This window comes from Fistularia commersonii, chromosome 7 (genome assembly GCF_037954325.1).
Source record: "Fistularia commersonii isolate RoL2024-O1a breed Wild chromosome 7, RoL_Fcom_v1.0, whole genome shotgun sequence".
Taxonomy (NCBI): Eukaryota; Metazoa; Chordata; class Actinopteri; order Syngnathiformes; family Fistulariidae; genus Fistularia; species Fistularia commersonii.
This window is the reverse complement of record NC_141290.1, coordinates 13,142,392-13,162,955: the sequence shown is the minus strand read 5'-3', so window position 1 is coordinate 13,162,955 and position 20,564 is coordinate 13,142,392. Positions and strand designations below refer to the sequence as shown.

Here is a 20,564-nt window from a genome sequence, read left to right as displayed (position 1 = left end):
CTGCAAACAAGTTAAGATGTTAACTTTCTGTTGACAACCGACTACGATATTTAAAAACAAACCAACAACAATAAATAAAGTGCATAGTGTTACCTTTGTCCATGTCGTATTTTGTCATTGTTTTGCATGAGAGAATGCCAAGCCCGTGACATCATTGACCCCTTGTAATAAATGCCTTCAAGATCATCAAGCTCCTCATATCAGCTTCCCATGCCTGAGAACACTCCTGTGCCATGCATCTGTTTTTATGACATAGCTTGAAATATCTGCACACACACACACACACACACACACACACACACACACACACACACACACACACACACACACACACACACACACACACACACACACACACACACACACACACACACACACACACACACACACACACACACACACACACACACAAAACCGTGCTCCAACTGAGCATAGTTCTGTTATTACTAAGACCATAATAACTGAGTTGTGGCTTAAAGTATCAGCAAAGCAGGCTCCGTGAGGAATAAGAATGGCTCGTAACACGTAAGTAAATACCCTCGGGGGTGTAATTGTGGTGAACTGATAAATGGCATGTTGTTGAAAATGATTTTTTCCAGCAGTGGACTTGTTGGCAGCATTCACATACATGGCAGTGTTATACTTTGCAGCCATCACACTTATAAGAATTAAGATGACAAGTATTCTTTGCTACCGTAAGCTATTTTAATTGTAGTATTGGAGAGACAACTTCACAGAGACAGGCCCTAACACCCTTTTACTTGGTATAATGATAATAGCGGTGTTCACGTATATCTATATATATATATATATATACATATATATATATGAGACATTGAGACAAGCAGATTTGAAACCTATTATCCTGTTATATTACCGACAACTTATGATGTCCTGGCCTACTGTCTCTACCCGAACAGCACGAAGATCACCGCACACAAAGCCTGTTAACATCTGGTCATAACCAGCGGGCCAATAAAACTTGGACAGCAAAAACATGTCTCAATCCAGTGGTGTAAACTACCCTCTGCGGATAAAATTATGGGACCCGATATATTGTACGCGCTGTTGTTTTTTTTTCTCTATTAGTCAGCTTCAAGTTAATGGAATTAATATTATAGTATAAATATGCAGCTTCTCAAACTGAGAAGCTACGACTGAAGACGTGCTATTATTTTATTCACTTAATTTGATCCTGTTTTCCTATTTCAGCCTGCCCTACAGGGCTGCCTCCAAAAGAGGAGCATGCAAAAAGTCTGATCAGAAAAAATAAATAAATTTGAAATTCAGTTCTCTTTCTTAGGAAACTGTAATGCAATGGAACATTCCTGCTGCCTCTAAATTTTATCTTGCATTATCGGACACACTGAGAGCTCACAGAATTGTTTCATTTACAATAAATGTATTAAGCTTTTTTTTACACATAAATTGATTACATATGCTTCATTACATCAAATGATGAAACCACAAACTTTGAGCATAAATGGCAAGTATACATTCTTTTTTTATATAACAATGTAAAGTAATGATGCAATATTGCATTTAGATTCTATTCAATTCATATCAATGTATATCTCTGAGCCCTATTTGTTTTTTTCAAGATATGCCACTTAAACATTTATTGTTTATAGTATAGTAGTACTGTTGCACTGTAATTCCACAGTGAGGCCCATGCATGTAGCCAGCTTTGGCCGCCCCCCATTTATGAGCTTGAAATTTAGGTCTACAACAAAAAAAGGCAATCCCCATTCGAGGCAGGCACCACGTCTGACAACGTCTGACAACGTGAGAGCTTGTCGCAGAGTCAGTAGCATTCCTGAAAGGATTTAATAGCTTGTAGGGCAGGGAGGCAACAGTCACATATCGGACTGAGAAGCACTCAAGAGGATCATTGGAGGACTGAGGTAAGTCCATCATTCACCTTACAGCTCCGCTCTTGAGGGGGTGTTGATATCTGGCTGCACCCTTTAACACTGAAATAATCGAGAGTCAAAAGATGGTATTCACACATTGTGTCAAACAGTTGCGAGAATACGCTTAGGATCACAACAGAGCGGTCCTGTATCGGAAGATTAAACTGCCAGTTTGTTTTTTAGCCATTCAGTCAAAATTGTTTTCCCAGCTTTGCTTCCATAGCATATAATCGAATGAAGAGTTTGTGTTAATATGGAGTTTGAAGTACACGCCGCATTGATAATGACTACTGAAAATCTGTCTTTGATTGTCAAATACATTATGTTGCAACATCTAAAAACCATGTAATCACTTTTTAATCCAATAAGAACTAGGGTCCTTGATATGACTTCATTGGCCAGTCCCTGTTTTATTTCTCAGGCAGCTTTAAGGATTGCTTTTCAAGTAATACACCATGTTTTTTTTTTGTTTGTTTGTTTTTTTTCACAAGATTTATTATACAACTCAATACAACATAATGGTAATGAGGCAAATAATTTGGTCATTTGTGTTTTGCCATTTCTCCTGGAAATGGAAACACACTCCTGATCCTCACTCAGCCAAAATCAGTAATAATCCAAATTAAGCAAGGCTGCCACTCTCAGCTACAACAGCTCATGCCCTTCACAGTCCAGCTTTTTAATCATTTTTATGACTTTCGTTTACCGTCCCGCTTTGTATTTCAGCATCTGGGCACATAAGCTGTATGTTGAGTTCAGGGCAGTGTGAAACAAAGACCACACGAAACCCATGAAAATGTACTCCGGTGGCAGGGATGCTTTGTACTGCATGTCAGAGGCCAAGCACACAGAACCCAGCTGAATCTTAAAAAATGCTTAATAAATCTCTAATGACAACATCTGAGTAAACATCACTGGTTGAAAAATGTCAAAACTTAAAACTTATCAGATGCAGTTTTTTATGAGATGATACTACTTAGCAAAACTCAAATGATTTGAGAAATGATTTACTAAAAACAACTGAATTAATTATAGAGTAAGAACTAAATTCAGTTATCCACATGTCTGATTGTATCGATTCTTGCATTTATTATTTGTAAAACATGCTATGTTATCACAGAAAAACGATTGAAATAAATCTTGAATATAGGAAGGATGCAAATAAGAGCTGGTAGATTTTAAATTTTTTCAGCCACATTAATGCAGATGAAATTTGCACAGAGATCAATTTAATACTGAGCAGGTAAGTACACTCACAACTCACTCTTCTGATTTACAGAAGAGTGAATAAAGATGATGGAGGCAGGGTGTTCACGGTTTTATGTGACATGTGACCTATAATAAGGCGATCAACTTTTCTCACCTTCCAGCTGTAGACTAACAGCCTCCAAGAATATCATGCGCTCAGCCTCCATCAGCTGACACATTTGACGTGTTTTTTATGTAACATCTATTAATGCTGATGTCAAGGATTTTTTCACTTTTATGAGGCTAACATTTTTCAATGTTTCTGTCAGGTTATTTCATCCTCTTTACAAGACATAGATCAACATCACTTTATGGAATGTCACTGACAGTCTGGTCAAAATTTTGCTAAGGAATAGTGACATAAAAAAGATTATTTTGGCGACCAGACTTGCTTATTAGTCAAGGCAGCATATCGTAAATTGTGTTGTATGTTCTAAAAATGGTTGAGTCAGATGATCAGTTGTGCGTGCGTAAGTGCGTGCATGCGTCCGTGCATGCGCTACCTTGTCACCTTTGGCAATCTGAGGAACTTTAAACTTGTGACTGAAAAAAAAAAAACAATTTTGACCACAATTTAACTGTGCATTTATTATAAACAGCTGCTGCACTATGATGACCCCACGTCTCCCGGTCACCTTGGGGTTTCCAGGCAGACAATGTATACAACACAACTTTGGGATGTCACAATCTTAAAGACTGTATTTACCATTTAAATATTCACTAACACTATGTCTATCACTACAAATAGTGTTACTGATGAACTTGCCTTTAATTGCAAAGTACATATACATTAAACTGCTTGTAAAGTGTTAATGTTGTATGATGCCGATGTTGAAAGTACATTTCCCCTCCGGCTTCATCTATCTTATCTTTTCTTAAAAGATAACCTCAAGCACGCCCCAAGCAGCTGCATGGCATATGGCCATCAATTATCAAAAGCCTATACATGAATCATAGCCAAGGGCAATGTTTTGGCGGACCTTGTAAACATATAAAGGGAAACCCTCTAAACATCAGCTGAGGCTTTCATGCAGGTAATGATGTGCAGGGCAAGAAATAAATAAATTAATAACTAAATAAATAAACAAAACATACAGGATAAGGGCCAAATATTTGTTTAATTAACTACAATAATATTTCGGGTACTTTAAGCAAAACTCGCTTCCTATTTCTGGTGAGGGGAAAAAGGGTATAGAAATACATTTAGCAATGTAGCGTTATTTATTCGGTTTATTGATCACAAGTGTCCTAACAGTTTAAATATCTAATTTCATTGTCAGTACGTGTTGGTAACTGGTCATTTTACTATCTTTCTATATAACTGCCTTATACCCATCCAGGACTATATGATCCAAAATGTTGAGAAAAGCGCATGTGAAAGATGGAACAGCCACTGGACAAGGTAAGCATCACAAGGTGACCGCAGACAAAATACCCTGTTCAAAAAAATTGATCTTGAAAGAGAGGTTAGAGACACATTTAGAGAAAATGTCCCAAACTGAACAGAAACCATGTCTTGATACCTTTTTTTAAGACAAACCAGACTATTGTCAGACATTTTCTTCCTCCACAACTTTACCTAATATAGAATGACAGCAGCTTAATATGGAATAGATTATTCATCAAAAACATAATTTTCTGTTTTCTCTTTGTAAAAATGGCCTTCATTAAATATACATGTATAATTGAAAAAAAAAAAAAAACATATGGAAGGCTTAAAAAATGAATGCTGGATGAAAGAAACAAATGTATCAAATGGGATGTAATGGGGCTATGATTAGGTTATAAAAAAGAGAGGTGGCAGCCTGGAGTGTATCTAGCTGAGATAGGATATAAGTCGCTTATTGTGAAAATAGTGCAAATATGCATATGAGAATATAATTATTCTGCCTTAACCTGAGTTGAGCCTGTGGAACTAGTGACACTTGGTGACCTGCAATACTTGTTCCCATCAAATGTATGTCATTGAAAATGAACACGTACCAAATCTAATATAGATTTCTGGCCTCATGTCAAGAGTTTCAGATGCATCTACCAAATTACTTGTAGATTCATCATGTGTTGAACTGATCTTGATCCTATCGTGATCCTCTTGTTATCCATATTTTTCTTGCGTTTTCATTTTCAGGTTCTCCACAGGAATCTGTGTTGTGAAATTCAGATCTTGCTTTATTGTTTATTTTCTGGGCTTTCGCCAGAACAAAGTTGTTGATCTTTTTACCTTTTCTAGTCACCACACCTTATGACACAGTGAATTAAATTGAAGGATAGAAAATAAAAGAAGACCCAAAATACACATACTGATGTGTGAACAGTTTAATTTTTCCTGGCTGTCCAGAGTAAATTGAAAATTTTCTTTTGAAGCTCTTTGATAAACAATTTATTAACAATTTAAAGCCTAAACAACAAGCTGCTGCAGATTGTGAAATGTACTGCTTTTATTTGGTTAAAACAAAAACAAACATTCAAGGTAAAAAAAGTTTTAAATGTAATGTGCTCTATTCATAGTAGTTTCTGCAAAATTACATATTTCCTTCAATGTTTTAAAGTTAAAGAGCATTCAGGAAAATTATGCAGTGAACAAAAACACAGTATCCAGACAACAAGGGGGGAGGTAACATTTCACAAAAGGATGCAAATATTGCCTAATAATTGCTCTAATTCAAACCGACACTGTATAAGTATTGATTATCAACATAATAAAGCCGCACAGCACGAGGGACGCTGGTTCAATTCCAACAAGGGGACCTTTCTGTGTGAAGTTTGCATGTTCTCCCGTGTCTACGTGGGTTTCCTCGCACAGTCCAAAAACATAAGAGCAGGTTAATAGAGAAAAATTGCCCAAGATGAGTGAATGGTTCTACTTATGTGGCCCTGTGATTGACTGGCAACCAGTCCAGGGTTTACCCCGCCTATCTGGGATAGGCTCCAACATCCCAGCGACCCTGAATGCAGGATAAGCGGCAAAAGATGAATGGATGGTTTTCACTGAGCTCTGCTTCTGCTTTATTCATGTTCCTTCACTTTAATTAGTTAGAATCACCCTGAAACACCCATTTCCCACCACATTTGTTTTATATGATCTCCCTGCCTCTGTATGCCTTATCAGGTCCAGCAGCAGAGAATTGCAGTGGTAAAGAAGGTGGGGCTTAGGGAACCGTGGCGAAACCCATCACCATTTGTCTCTCTCGCTCTCTCTTTTTCTTCCCCGCTCACTGAGGAATGGTGAACTGATTTTCCCAAAAAATTAATTAATATAAAATATGAGCGTGTCTACATCTTGTGCGCAGAAATGTAATTGGAGTGCTATATATCTGCTGCAAAGATAGAGTGGAGAAAAAAATATTAACACGAAAAATGTAAACATTTTATGTGATATATGGCTACATATGACTACAACTTATCATTAAATGTTCTAATATTACATTGACCCTAACTACAGTTTTTGGAAGTGATATTTTGCTTGCATGACAACACGTTTGAAGGTTAGATAGTACTCAATGTGTTATCCTTTTTGACTGAATCTATTGTCACTGGCACTTACTGCTGCGATGCTCACAGCGGGGATCAAGAAGAGATCCAAGGTGCCAGGGGTGATGATTACACAGTTTACCGAGACAATACCGGAAGGAAAGAGCCACCCCGACTTCACCCGCAAGCCAATCGCTTTGACCATCCAGGAGGGTAGGACTGAAGATATAAAAATAATTTTAACCGTTGGAAGATATTCCACAGTGCAACCCCCATCATTCCGCTCGATAATTAACTTCCATGAAATTTGTCTTAGCTCAGAGCTCATCAAAAAGCAATGCACAAGAAAATAACTTGGATTTCACGATAGTATTTGAAGGAAAATTTGTGATAATGAGTTGGAAAAAAAAGGAGAAAAAAAATTACAATTTAAGCTGATTCTTTTTTCTTTGCTTACAGGTAAATTTGCTTTTTTCAAAGCCATTGTCATAGGTGACCCTATACCAACTGTGACATGGAGCAGAAATAATGGTGACGTGTCTGATAGTTCAAGATACAAGTCCAAATATGACCCCAACTCAAATGAGCATACTTTTGAGGCAAGTGATACGGGTTATAAACTTCAGCTATGCTGTGCTGATGCGAAAATTGTTATAAAAATAGCACAGAGGGTGAAATAGATAAGAGGAAAGGGAGGAAATAAAGTTCAGAAGTAGCTATTTGATTACCTCACGGTCATCCAGTCTGCTGAACCATCAGTATTTGCTCAACCAATTACTTTTTCTTTCATGTGGGTGGCATAAGGGAATTATGCTTATCATGAGAGAGACACATTCAGCATAGTTTAATGAGCAAGCCAGGGCATGGAAGACCCCCCTTCCTGAAAAAATTGTAAATAAAATGTCTGAAAGCTTTGTAGGATGACATCTCAAGCATTGTATTGTAAGTATTGTCCTGTCATGTAATAAATATTTATATGTAATGTCAACATTAAGTCTAGGATATTTTCCCACTTTTGAATATAACCGCAACATCAAAGAGATGTCAAACTGACAAAATATTATTTTTACCAGATGCTGATCTGTAGCCGAGTTTGAATTATGGATTTAACCTATGCACAACACTGTTTACAATCAATTCAAGGCTAACTGCAGCTTTTTCTATATGTCTAATATCCTCCAGATGCCAAATGTTCAGCCTGATCAAGCCGACACATATAAATGTGTTGTCACAAACGAATATGGACAGGCCATGGTCACAGTCATTCTGAATGTTATTGAAGGTAAGGAATATGCGGAAGACAATTAATTTTAACTCAGGGAAGGTTTCTTCATCTTATACAGCATAGAGACTCAAGCCTGACCTCAGATCACCCTAATATGTGTAATCACATGAGAGTGTCTAGAATTCCAAGTGCCCTCTTTTCTGCTTTCAGTTGGTTACAAAAAAGACAAATGGCAGCAACAAGAAACGGAAGCCAGAGATGGCAATTTTAAGGGAGTTCTAAAAAGGAGGAGGTTGGTTTGTGTCAAGAACCTTTTACAGTCTTTTTTAGAGGGTTCTTCAGCTATTCACACTCTTTCTGAATTCTAGTAAAGTGAAGCCAAAAGCAGAGGAGGTGGAAAACAAAGAGGGGGAGATAGATCCAAAATTCTGGGAGCTCCTACTCAGCGCTGACAAAAAAGACTACGAAAGGATCTGCATGGAGTTTGGGGTGACAGATTTCCGTTGGATGCTGAAGAAAATGAATGAAATGAAAAAGGCAAGAGAGGAAGAGCAAGCTGAGGTTTGTAATATGCGATATCTACATGGAGGTTTTTCTGATTAGATGGGATGAATGTGCATGCTGTGATCCATTTCAATATTTTCCCCTCGGGTGCCCTCTCTTGTGAACATCTTTCAAAAAAACATTCAAATAATGGTTGATACTTCATTCTCATTCCGTTTTCAACACAGTTTGTCAGAAACCTGTCAAACCTGAGACCCATCCAGGTCAATGCAGATGGAACAGCATCCTTTGAGATTGACATGGATCTTATTGACCCCAGCAGCTCAATATATCTGTACAAGGTTTGTATGAAATCACAATTACGTGAGTTGAATAGTATTTGCTGTTCTATTAAAACAAAAGACTATGTTTAAATGTATTCATATAAGGCACAGGTCTCAGACTCGCGGCCCGCGGGCCAATTGCGGCCCTTGGAACAATATTTTGTGGCCCCCTGCCAGAAATCAAATCTTTGTGTTAGTGCGGCCAGCGCGTTTTTTCACATGCATCTGGGGGTTGTGTACAGTGGGTGTAAAAGAAAAAAAACGTGGAAGGAAAAAATGAAAAAGTAACTTTGCAATGTATTTTTCGCTTCAAAATCTGAAAACAAAATGATTTTTGAATGAAAAAAACATCTAGTGACACTGTTAAACGATCTTTTCTTTTCTTATTTCTATAAAAATCACAAAACCCATAGAAAAAAAAAACGCCAAAATGAATAACCAGAATAGCCACCATTAGCCTTGCAACCATGATAACTCCACTTACATATGTTACCAATCAATTTTCTAATAAATACTAGTGGCAAATTTTCACACAGTGACAAGGTTTTCTCTTTTAACTCAACAATAGTTTCAGGGTGTAATTTCATCAATTTGTTTTTAATATTCATTTTTTATATTAATTTGCCATGTATTTCTTAGAGGAACAGCTCATGACATATAAAGATTTTTATAATTCACCTGTTTACCTACGTTACACTAAAACAAAGGAAAAATTTGGAATTAGTGTTACTTCTAGGTAATGATTTTACTGGTCCGGCCCATTTGACATCAAATTAGGCCATAAGTGGCCCCCGGCCCAAAATGAGTTTCACACCCCTGATATAAGGTATAGGCAAGCACATTGAGGGCACTGCAAGCGGCACTACAAGCGGCATGCTCGAGAGAAGACGATTAAGATTACAAAATAGCATGGGAAGAAAAGAGCCAAAACTTTCCAATACAGACGGTAATTATGAACCATTACAGCAGGTGTCACTACTGGTGACAAATATTACATATATGGCAAGAAGACAAGTGCACAAACATCAGGCAGGGGGCGCGAGCAGAAAAGAACATCTGGCTACTCAACATTAGAGAAGACAGGGGTACACGAGCAGTGAGATGGACAGGTAGAGGATAAACAACAGCAGGAGGCAAACAAAAGCATATGCTTGAGAACAGTGTGCAGAAGGGCCACAGAAATGAGGAGAAATTTAGTGGTTGAAGTATAATCCAAATACAACCACAATTGATGTGTTAAAAAGTGCAACCTGGCTGGTCATATCTTTACATTAGACCAATAACAGAAATGTCTGAGACCGAATAAAACCTTCCCCTAAGCTGTGATTTGTCAATGGTCCCGATACTTGTCTTCTTTTTCATACTTCTTATATGTTTGGCTTAGGTACAGCGCATATTAGTGATGAGATTTTAAGATCAAAATGCTTTCAGGTAGGGTGGGCAATATTGGATAAAGCTTACGTCATAATAGAATATGAAGCTTGGTTTATATAAGAGTTAACAATAATGCAAGGAGTTCAGTTCAACTAAAACAGCATTTCAGCTCTAAAGGTAATATTTTAATGGCTTTCAGTTATTCATTTGATTTTCCTCCTATCTTTGGACACTTTCCAAACTATCTTTGAAAAGCTGCTTTATTTCTGATCTTCATCAAACTATAACTTTCCAAAGCAAACAATGGCCATGTTTTGCAAGATTAAAGAGAAAAGGCACAGAAATAAAAAAGTAGACAGCAAAATCAAATAATACTGTCAAAATATAAAAAAAAAAAAAAAAAAAAACAAGACTCCGATACCTGTCTTACATGTTCTTTTTAGAAATGCAGAATATGAAAATGATGGTATTCCACACTGAGTAATATATTTGCCTGAGCTGCTATTTGAATAATTAATAATCACTTAAAAAGTGACACCAATGATCTTAATTATATTGATAAGCTAAATTTCATCTGCTATTATCTTGGTGCCACAATGTCAAAGTATAGTTTTAAGAAGTGACAGATGAAGAGCTGTTTTGTTTCTTTGCTTGTTTGTTTGCTCCCTATAGGATGGTGAAATGATTCCATACACGAAGGAGCTGGGAGAGACATTGAGGCACTCTTTGAAGCAAGTGGGGAGGAAGTATATTTTCTGTATGAGGGATCTTATGGCAGATGATGCCGGGTTCTACCAGCTGGATGTAGAGGATGTGAATATGTTCTCCACAGATTTCAAAAGTAGGTAAAACACTTGAATACAGGACAAATATGAAGTTGTTGACAGTAATATGATTAGTTTCCTTCAAATAAATTGAATGAAAAAAAACATGCATGAAGGTAGCAACTATACAAAGCTCCACTCTTTAGGAAGACTATGTTTCATGTACGAGTCCAAACATTGTTTAATTTAAATCATTCACATGATCTATTTCAGTCCCCATGGTGGATTTCTTGGTGAAAATTCAGGAAGTGAAAGCGATGGAGAGAGAGGACGCTGTTTTTGAATGTGTCCTGTCAAATCCTCTCTGTAAGATTACATGGTTTGGGAAGAATGTTCCACTAGAACAAGGAGATAAATATGATATTGAGGTTTCAGAGGACAAACTCATCCACAGGCTGGTGGTCAAAGACTGCATGGTAGTAGACAAAGGCATTTATGCTGCCTGCGCAGGAATAAAGTCGTGCAACGCTTGGCTTGTTGTTGAAGGTAAGTTACTACAATTCATGAAGAACCTTGGAGGCATTTTTTGTCTCATCCATTGTCTTTTCAACTATAATTATATCCAACACTTCTTGTTCCTCACATGTACACAATTTAGCTGACAGAAGTACTGAAAAGGGCAAGAAATCAGTGAGGAAAAAAACAAGGGCTGGAGGATCAGATATGGACCTGCAGAAGGTGGCCCAAGAGCAACAAGCCAAATTGGAGAAAGAGAGAAAGGAAATACAAGAACAAATTAAAGCAGCTAAAGAAGCTGCATCAGCTACACTTCCACCTGAAACTCTTCCAGCTCCAATTTCTGCACCGATTCAAGCTCCAGCTGTGGCTGAACAAAAGGCAGCGAAGTCTACTGCATCAAGTAAGAATGCCAGCCTCGGGTCTAATGAAACATATTGTGATGTGTAAAACAGGTAGCCTTATTAGTAAGACATTGCTGCATACCCAAGACAGAATTTCTGGTGGTACATTCATCGTAAGTTCTTTGTGACTGTTATCCTCAGTCTACCTGATTTCTTCTCGATACTTAAGGCCTTTTGTAAATTGACAAAAATAAATAGACCACTATTCCTTACAAAGGATCATTGCATTAAACAATAAAACTGCTATACCACTCTATTTTCAACCAGAGGAGAAAATGTTTCTATTGTTCCCCTGGATGGATTTTGATGGATTCAGCGCATGCAAGGAACCCCTGACGAAAATAACACCCCATCAGCAAATTGCCCATTTCATCCCATGAGACATAAAACAATTCTGTGAATTCTGTGTTTCATGAAAAAAATGAAAAATATTAAATAAGTACAAGACCTTAAAGCAACCTCCCAAATACATATGGCTTACCACACTACTGTTTGACAAATAGTTTACTGTAAATCTAAGGCAGATAAAAGTGGCAATACTATATTAAAAAATGGGATAGCCTTTTCTTAAGGATATAATTCACAAGGGTAATTGTTAAAATCAAGCATTGTTAACCTCAAATTGCATTGATTAAAGATTGATTGGAGACTGTTGATGGTTGACAGGCAATGACAAACCAGTAGCTGTGCCCATGGACACTGCAGCAGCAGGACCGACAAGTGGTGGTAAGCGGCATGATTGACTGGGGTGGCCTTCATATCCAACAGAGACATACTGTAATTGAAAGTGAAAAATTATGACTGCACTTACCAGTTTATGTTTGCATACAGAGTAGATCCAAATACCATTGTGAGGGTGTGTTTTACTCATAAATCTTTTTCTTTTCCTTTGGGTTGCTCCCCTCAGGGGTCACCACAGAAGATCATCTGCCTTCATCTAACCCTATTCTCTGCATTCTCTTCTCTCACACCAACTAACTTCATGTCCCATTTCACAATATCCACAAATCTCCCATTCAGACTTCCCCTAAGCTCCTGTTTTGCATTTCCAGCCACAGCATCTTTCTACCAATTCAGTATATTCAGTATCCCGCCACTGTGCATGTCCAACCTATCCCCAAAACATCACACATTTGTTGTCGCTCTGATGCATTCATTCCTTATCTGATCCATTCTTGACTCACTGCTGTAACTGCTTTTAGGGCACTCAGCCAAGAAAACAAGCATTATTGGTGTTGGTGGTGGATGCAGTGGCAGTGGTGATCGTGGTGATGGTGGAAACGGGACTAGTGTTGATCTCAGTCATGAAGCTCCAGCTGTTGCTGCTGCTGCTCCTGCTGCTACTTCTACAAGTACTGATCAACCAGTTGTGGATGCAGGAGGTAGCACATTGCTTCAACATGTACTAATATACTTCGAACCCAATCACATTACTGTAAGGTGTGATGAATGCAGTGTAATAATTCACATAGTAGATTTTTAGGTTTTGTTATTGTTTTAGAAAAATACAAAAATATTTAAGATTTTTTACTAGTGTCCTTAAATTGTATGATTACGTTTGTTACAGTACAAAAACTGTAAGGATAGTTAAGCACGGGTGTCACTTTTTCTTTAGTACCTTGATTGCATTAAGAACGCATGGAAATCTCTTTAATGTGAACATGTTGAGGAGTTTGTGACCTTCTTATTTTCCTAATTTTTTTTGAATGAATTAACCTTATTTTTTTTCTGTGTCCAAGAGCCCACAATCACCTCTAGGCTCTCCGATGTTTATGCTCTTCGAGGAGAGACGGTTGAGCTATCTATGACGATGAACATGGCCTGTGACGGCACGTGGTTTAAAGATGGAGAGCAGGTAATTGTAATGATTAAAACACCCTTTTCACTATCTTTTAAAGTAACAAAATAAAACATGAAAGAAAGAAATTGGTACATTGCTAACATTGATAAGTGGCATACATCATAATATACTGAACAATAAGGGAACACTTAAACAACACAACGTAACTCCAAGTCAATCAAACTTCTGTGAAATCAAACTGTCCACTTGGGAAGCAAGCATTTTGACTCATTTTAAGGACATTACATCAAAGTTGGATCAGCCTGTAATGTGTTTTACCACTTTAATTTTGAGTGGGACTCCAAATCCAGATCTCCATGGGTTAACAAATTTGATTTCCATTGATAATTAGGATTTTGTTGACAGCATATTCAACTATGTAAAGAACAAAGTATCTAATAAGAATATTTCATTCATTCAGATCTAGGATGTGTTAGTTTACTGTTCCCTTTATTTTTTTGAGCAGTGCATTATATTACTTAATCTGTCTTTGCTAGTTAAAATCAGGTGCCGGAGTCAGCATAACCAAAGATGAAGTCACTCATAAGCTGATCATTCAAAACTGCAGCAATGACCACTCTGGAGCATACCGTTTTGTATCAGGGGATAACAGTACACAAGGAAAGGTCACAGTGGGAGGTATAACAGCCATTTTTAGAGTCTGCAACTTAACGCAAAACAATATTTCTGTTGAATTTTAAAAAACATAAATTTTCTGTTCAACAGACAAACCTGAATTTGACCCAGATGACCTTAACAAGTTCTTGAAACCTGTGACAGTAAGAGTTGGCCAGAACGCTGCTTTCAAGATGCCCTTTTCCCCCCAAGACAACTCAACAGTCAGCTGGTTTAAGAATGGCTTGGAGGTCAAAGAAGGAGGGGGCGTCAAGATTGCAAGGGACTCCAATCACAGTCGACTGCTGCTCAGAGACTGCCTGCGGTCAGACACGGGGGAAATAAAAATCCAACTTAAAAACCCATTTGGAGCTGCAGAGGGTCTATCTGAGCTCATTGTTCTTGGTACGAAATACAAAAAGTAATCTGATGAGAAAATTGCTGAGAGTAAAATGACGGCCAGTCATTAAAATGAAACAAACAATGTGTTTTTTGTTAGTTACACGGATGTTAAATTGCCCTATTCATTCATGAATAAAACTGTCATCATGTAAATGTCACTTAAGTGCTCTGAGTCAAGTATCAGGTATCCTACAATTATATGCCTGCATCCCTTGACCTGTAATCACAGTATGTTTTGAGATTCTGAAACATGAAAGAGAAGTCAAAAACATCCGATATATTGTGTCAATATTTCATTGTATCAATAGATCAGTGATATTCCACATCTGTGATGAAGCACCTAAAATGTTAAATCACTATGTTTGAATTCCCAGATCGTCCAAGTCCACCTGAAGGCCCCGTGGAAACAGCTAAAACCACATCATCAGTTATTGAGATTAAATGGAGCCCCCCCAAAGACAACGGTGGCTCTGCTGTCACCAACTACATCATAGAACGGCAGCAGGCTGGGCAGGGTTTATGGACAAAACTTGGGGACATCTCAGTTGCGAAGACCTCCTTCAGAGACAAGAATGTGACTCATGGAAAGAAATACAACTATCGCATCTATGCAGAGAACTCTGAGGGCATCAGCGACGCCCTGGAGACGGTTGATAGCATTATGGCTGGCATAATGAGTGAGAAAACACTAAAGAAGTCTCATTTAGCATTCCTCTGCAAATACTATATTAATTCCCCTCGTGTTGGAAAAAATCGAAATGCTTGTGGATAGGTTGTGTGCCTTCAAATCATTTATCACCAGTGGTTCTTATTGGCTGCTAAAGGACAGCTTTTTTTAAACTGCTGTAACAGTTGCTGTATCTTGGCAAGGACTTTTTTAAGAGGGGATATCCTGCGGTAACAACACTTACATAACTTAATTCATTCTTAATTGTCTATCATGAGCTGACCTGATTCTTTCGTGTTTTTCAGTACTATCCGGCCCACCTGGCGCCCCCAAAGTGGTAAGTGCCTCGAAGGCTTCTATAAAATTGACCTGGACACCTCCTGTGGATGACAGGGGAGTGCCAATCATAGGTTACCAAATGGAGAAAAGAAAGAAGGACACCCACCAGTGGATTACCCTGAATGCCCTAAATGAACCTATAGAAGGTTTGTCAGAAACAAATGCAGATGATTCTACTTTGAATAATGGAGTTGTTCACTTTAACTTGTTTTTCATGGGGATTTTTAGATGTGACCTATACCGTTCAACATATAACAGAGGGAGCAGAATATGAGTTCAGAGTTTCAGCTGTCAATGAGTCAGGATCGGGAGACCCCAGTCCTCCGTCTGCAATGGTGTGTGCAAAGAATCCCAACAGTAAGTGGTTAACGTCTTTTATTGTGCTCATCAATCATTTATGGGGTTATCTGAAGCTCTACATTTCTCTTCCTCTCTGCATTTTATGTTCTGTGTTTTTCATCCAGTGAGACCTTGTTTTCAAAACCCAGAGGACTTTATTGTAGTCAGAGCTGGAAACTCTGCACGTGTCAAGATTTGTTATGAGGTATGAATTCAACTTCAAGCTCGTATTGTGAGTCCTTTCTCTTTGGTTTTAATCCTATTATAAGAGTGTCATGTCAGTTCTGTGTTTTTTTTTTTTTTCTCTCTGATTCATGCTTGGATAAATTCTTGTCACGTTACTACTGTATGAAATAACTGCAAACAGTTCACTCTCAATCTGGTTTTAAAAATCATGTCTCAAGGCTGAACCGCCACCTCAGATCACTTGGCTCAAGGATGATGAACCAATATCCCCGTGGTTTAATGTCATCAATTCAGAGGGAATGTCTCAGCTTGTTATTCCCTCATCAAAGCGATCGGACTCAGCCATCTATACAATCAAAGCCAAGAACTCTGTGGGTGAGGCTTCCTTCGATGTTGAGGTTAGAGTCACAGGTAAGATATGGCCTGTTTCCCACTATTTCAATATAAAATTCATGTTATGAGGAATTTACTAAAATCTTGAAACTAAGGTTACCTATAAAAACAGCTCCTACTTAAAAAAACAACATGCTATTTCTGCATTTAAATAATCAAAGCCGTGCATTTTGTTTTGACCATCACTAGACGAACCCAAGTGCCCAGGGCCAGTGGAAATAGAACAAACGGTCCACGGAAAATTGCAATTATCGTGGGCTCCATCTCCCGATCAAGAGATTGACGATCGACTCCACTACACCGTATCTCAGTACGACTCCAACAACAGAACGTGGAAAACAATCGCAGACCGCCTCTTCACAAACACATATACAGTCATCAACATCCTTCCTGGGATAGAGTACCATTTCCGTATCTATGCCAAGAACGATATGGGCCTCTCAGATCCATCCGAGTCACCGACATGGGGCACGGACAGCAACAGAGGTAGGCTATGTTAAGAAATGGAAGTTATAAAAATTACAAATGCATAAGATTTATAGAAACTCCCGATTAGCAAGGCCAAGAGATGATAATCAGGGTTTCTCCATCTTGTTAAGTCAATGCTTTCTTATCCAAACTAAACATCATAATAAATATGTTGTGAATAAACATTAATTCAATCTTCATACTGCGCAATTGGAAGAAAATAATAACAATAATGACAATAACCTACTACTTGGCACAGGATTTTTAATCCACAAATTTTATGGTCTGTACAAAAATAACTTTACAATGTGATTGATATTCATTTCTTCACTCATACTTTCTCCTCGGATCCTTGTGTCCACGTATCTAAATTAAGCTAGAATATGTTAGAATGCTAACCTGCATAAGATGGTGCTTGCCAAAAGTATAGAATTGTTTCTTCTGATATGCTTGTTAAATACAACATACAAATCAATGTTGGTCATATTCTAATAACCTTTTCTATTTTCCAGGCCTTTTGTATGTCACAGTATAGTCTCAACATTAACACACACTCACAAACTTTTTGGCAACACAGTGGAAATAACTAATACGTTCATTAAGATGATACAGCCCAATTGTTCTGAGCTTCAAAATAATTTCAATAGGGGAATGGACAGTGTGCACCCAGATAGGATTCTGCAGATGCCTTTGGCCCACTGTGAAAATATAAAACATGACTGCATAGCGCTGCACCCTCAAAGGAAGCAATTTCATATACAGCCAAGAAGTCGTGACCTGTCAACACAGTGAAGACAACTCAAAATCAAAAGATAGGACAAACACTCTATTGAATCTACAAAGTGTCAAAAAAAACATAGCATTTTATCTTGGTGCAATTTTTGACCTTGAAAACAAAAAGAGAGATCAAGTTTGAGTCTTATGAACGAAGGCTCTACTGACTGTGCTGCTGCAGGTGTTACGATAATTAAATATGCCCCCAAACATGAGCTGACTCTTTTTAAATACACTGACTAGACTCAGCTGTGATATTGTTTAAGACCAGACTGTCCCGCAGAGTCTGTTTTATTACCTCTTACTGTGTGACTAATTCACACAATATTGTCTGCGGGGTTTAGCCAGACCATGTGCTATGGTTTCTCCCTAAATATAAAGTGTGAAGGTGTAGCCTGGACACCCCCTTATCCAAGTGTGTAGTTTGCTCATGCCAGCTCATTGCATTTGCCAACTAAGAACAAAAAAAACATTCTTAAAACCCAGTCAAAGCCACAGGTGACATTGCGGCTCCAAAAGCTAGTAAGTCAGAGCCTCCATTACGAGTAGCCAGTGTGACGTCACAGCATTCTTCAGCCTTCCTGCTCCAGACTGTGACACTGTAAGCGGTACATACAGACATAAAATGGCAAACAGCGCAATTGTTTGCATGTGGCAATTAGTATTAATGAAATACTGCTCCCATGGTTTCCATGTTAAAGTACAGCCCGAAACAGTGACTCTCATGAATAAAAATAATTTCCACAGTTTTGTAAATCCTTGTAATCACAGCTGATATTCCTTAAAAACTATCGACAATTCATTTTGCTTAACCCATAAAATCTGTTCTTTTCTTTCCTTTAAAGTTCACATCTCAGCTGGACTTAGTCCAGTGAAGATCAGCCTTGAGAGACCCCCCTCTATTCTGGTGCCTTTAAAGGTCCACATGCCCCCTAAAGGTTACCAGGTCTACATGACATGTGCTGTCCAAGGACGCCCTTTGCCAACAGTATCCTGGTACTTGAATGACATCTGCATCAACTCTGATCATAACTATTACATCACCAACTCATTTGGAGTGTGCTCCATGTACATCCTGAGAGTCCGACCAGAGGACAGTGGTGAATATAAAGTAAGAGCAGTCAATTCCTTGGGCAAGGCAGAGTGTTTGACAGAACTTATTGTCAGAGGTAAGGTTTTATTGCCATTATTATTTTATCAAATAAGCATTTTTCCCCAGAAGAAATTCATTATTTTGTTTCTCTTCTCTCTCCAGACTGAAATGGCAAAAAGCCTGCATTTCCTTTGACCCACGTGTTTTGGAAAGCAAAGAATGGACTTTTCTAGTTTAATGCACAAGAAACACCCAAGAAACTTGTGTAAGCACAAAGTGTAACGACTTATTTATTTAAAATGCTGCAAGCTTACAAATGTTACCTCAGGAGTTATACATATATATAAAAAGCCTTAAAGTATTCACATATACCTATGATGTCTCAAAAAAACAAGTCTCCAACTGTAACTGTAACTCCAACAAACATAAATAAATAATAAATAAACAGCAATTTAAGTATAATGTGTTTTCCATGTGCTTCTTCAATTAGTTCTGTTTTAATATCTGCAAAACCATATCCTTCAGTGAATTTGACAAAGTCAGCACTGAAGTTAAAACAAAGTATTTCTAAAATGCTTTTGTCTGCATGTCTGAGCCAATGCCACTGCCCCTTGGTTTTAATAAGCCCTTAAAAAAAGCCTGAACATTTTTATTACCTTCCTATATATACCTACAGTCAAATTAATATTTGAGCATTAACTTACCAGGAGTCACATGGTTGGTTTAAGACTGACATATAAATGTTCGCATTCCAGTACATCGTGCAAGATCTACGTTTAACAAATGGTAGAGAAATAAGGAGGGTTATTTGAGGAATCATATTTTGTTATCAATACGTAATACATATAATATGAATACTGGGGCTTATTATTTAAAAAAAAAGGCCATCCACATGCAGACACAAATCATTCATTGTGTTTGACCCATCTTTGCAAACGAAATGTATTTTTTGTTTGGCTGAGATGCAAATTCAGTTGTGTGTCTATCTCAAACAGTGACCACTTCAAGATGTACCCCATCTGTTACCTAATATCAGCCAGGATTAGATTAAGCCTTCCAGAAACCCCATGAGGAAACTAAAAAGTGTTCTCTTTTAGATTAAACAGAACCTATGTCTTACCATGCTGAGGACAAGCTGGGCTAACTTATTTTAGCTGCATATTTGGAACTTGACTTTCTATACATGTATGTTGCATATTTCAATGTCACAATATTTCTCCCAAACCTAATGCATAAAATCTTCAAATGATATAAGATTTCTATGAATAGTCAAGGGCAAATCATGTTAAAAACAACATGTTGAAACATCATGTTTATTTAAGTTGTTTTGATACTGACTCCACTACCTTGTTTCCTCCCAAGTGTCTGGGGTGACATTGATGTTAACTCCCCACATTCAGGTAACAAGGAATTTTGACCACTTACATTAGTCTCTCAAAATGTAGAGGTTTCCATTTAAATTGTATAAATGGGTTTAACCTCAGTCAGTACAATGCTTACAGCACACCACATCCTCCACTAGCGAGCATTTTTTATACTGCCACTCATCGAGCAGCCCAAGAACGCAGTAAAGAGTTTTACATTGATGCTTTTAGAATCTACTCGCAACAGCCAATTCCCTCATATGAACTAGATTGTTTTACAAAATAAAATGTCTCATGTTATTGTTTACTGACTATTTATGTCTAGAGTGATCCTATTACAGT

At 37.8% G+C, this 20,564-nt stretch overlaps 1 protein-coding gene across 2 annotated transcripts; it reads left to right on the top strand.

Annotated features, from left to right (window-relative positions):
- Positions 1–447: 447 nt before the first annotated feature.
- igfn1.4 (immunoglobulin like and fibronectin type III domain containing 1, tandem duplicate 4) lies at positions 448–19,320 on the top strand. Of its 2 annotated transcripts, none has more exons than XM_086149881.1 (24): positions 448–525; positions 4,502–4,563; positions 6,723–6,845; positions 7,092–7,231; positions 7,815–7,914; positions 8,068–8,149; positions 8,226–8,418; positions 8,589–8,702; positions 10,731–10,899; positions 11,096–11,368; positions 11,481–11,741; positions 12,409–12,468; positions 12,945–13,124; positions 13,482–13,597; positions 14,080–14,221; positions 14,309–14,602; positions 14,974–15,276; positions 15,572–15,751; positions 15,834–15,962; positions 16,070–16,149; positions 16,349–16,541; positions 16,713–17,009; positions 18,611–18,934; positions 19,021–19,320. In XM_086149881.1, exons 2-24 carry the CDS (start codon positions 4,518–4,520, stop codon positions 19,023–19,025), a joined length of 3,804 nt encoding a protein of 1,267 aa, XP_086006007.1. In that variant the 5' UTR covers positions 448–525; positions 4,502–4,517; the 3' UTR covers positions 19,026–19,320. The 2 variants fall into 2 exon arrangements, with proteins under 2 accessions (XP_086006007.1, XP_086006006.1); XM_086149880.1 differs by lacking the exon at positions 448–525 and adding an exon at positions 1,217–1,904.
- Positions 19,321–20,564: the final 1,244 nt, after the last annotated feature.

Excerpts from the sequence above, each read along its gene's own strand:
- igfn1.4 (XM_086149881.1), top strand. The coding sequence starts at position 4,518 with ATGTTGAGAAAAGCGCATGTGAAAGATGGAACAGCCACTGGACAAG. Across the intron at positions 6,846-7,091 it reads CGCTTTGACCATCCAGGAGG|GTAAATTTGCTTTTTTCAAA; the intron begins GTAGGACTGAAG and ends CTTTGCTTACAG. Across the intron at positions 10,900-11,095 it reads GTTCTCCACAGATTTCAAAA|TCCCCATGGTGGATTTCTTG; the intron begins GTAGGTAAAACA and ends GATCTATTTCAG.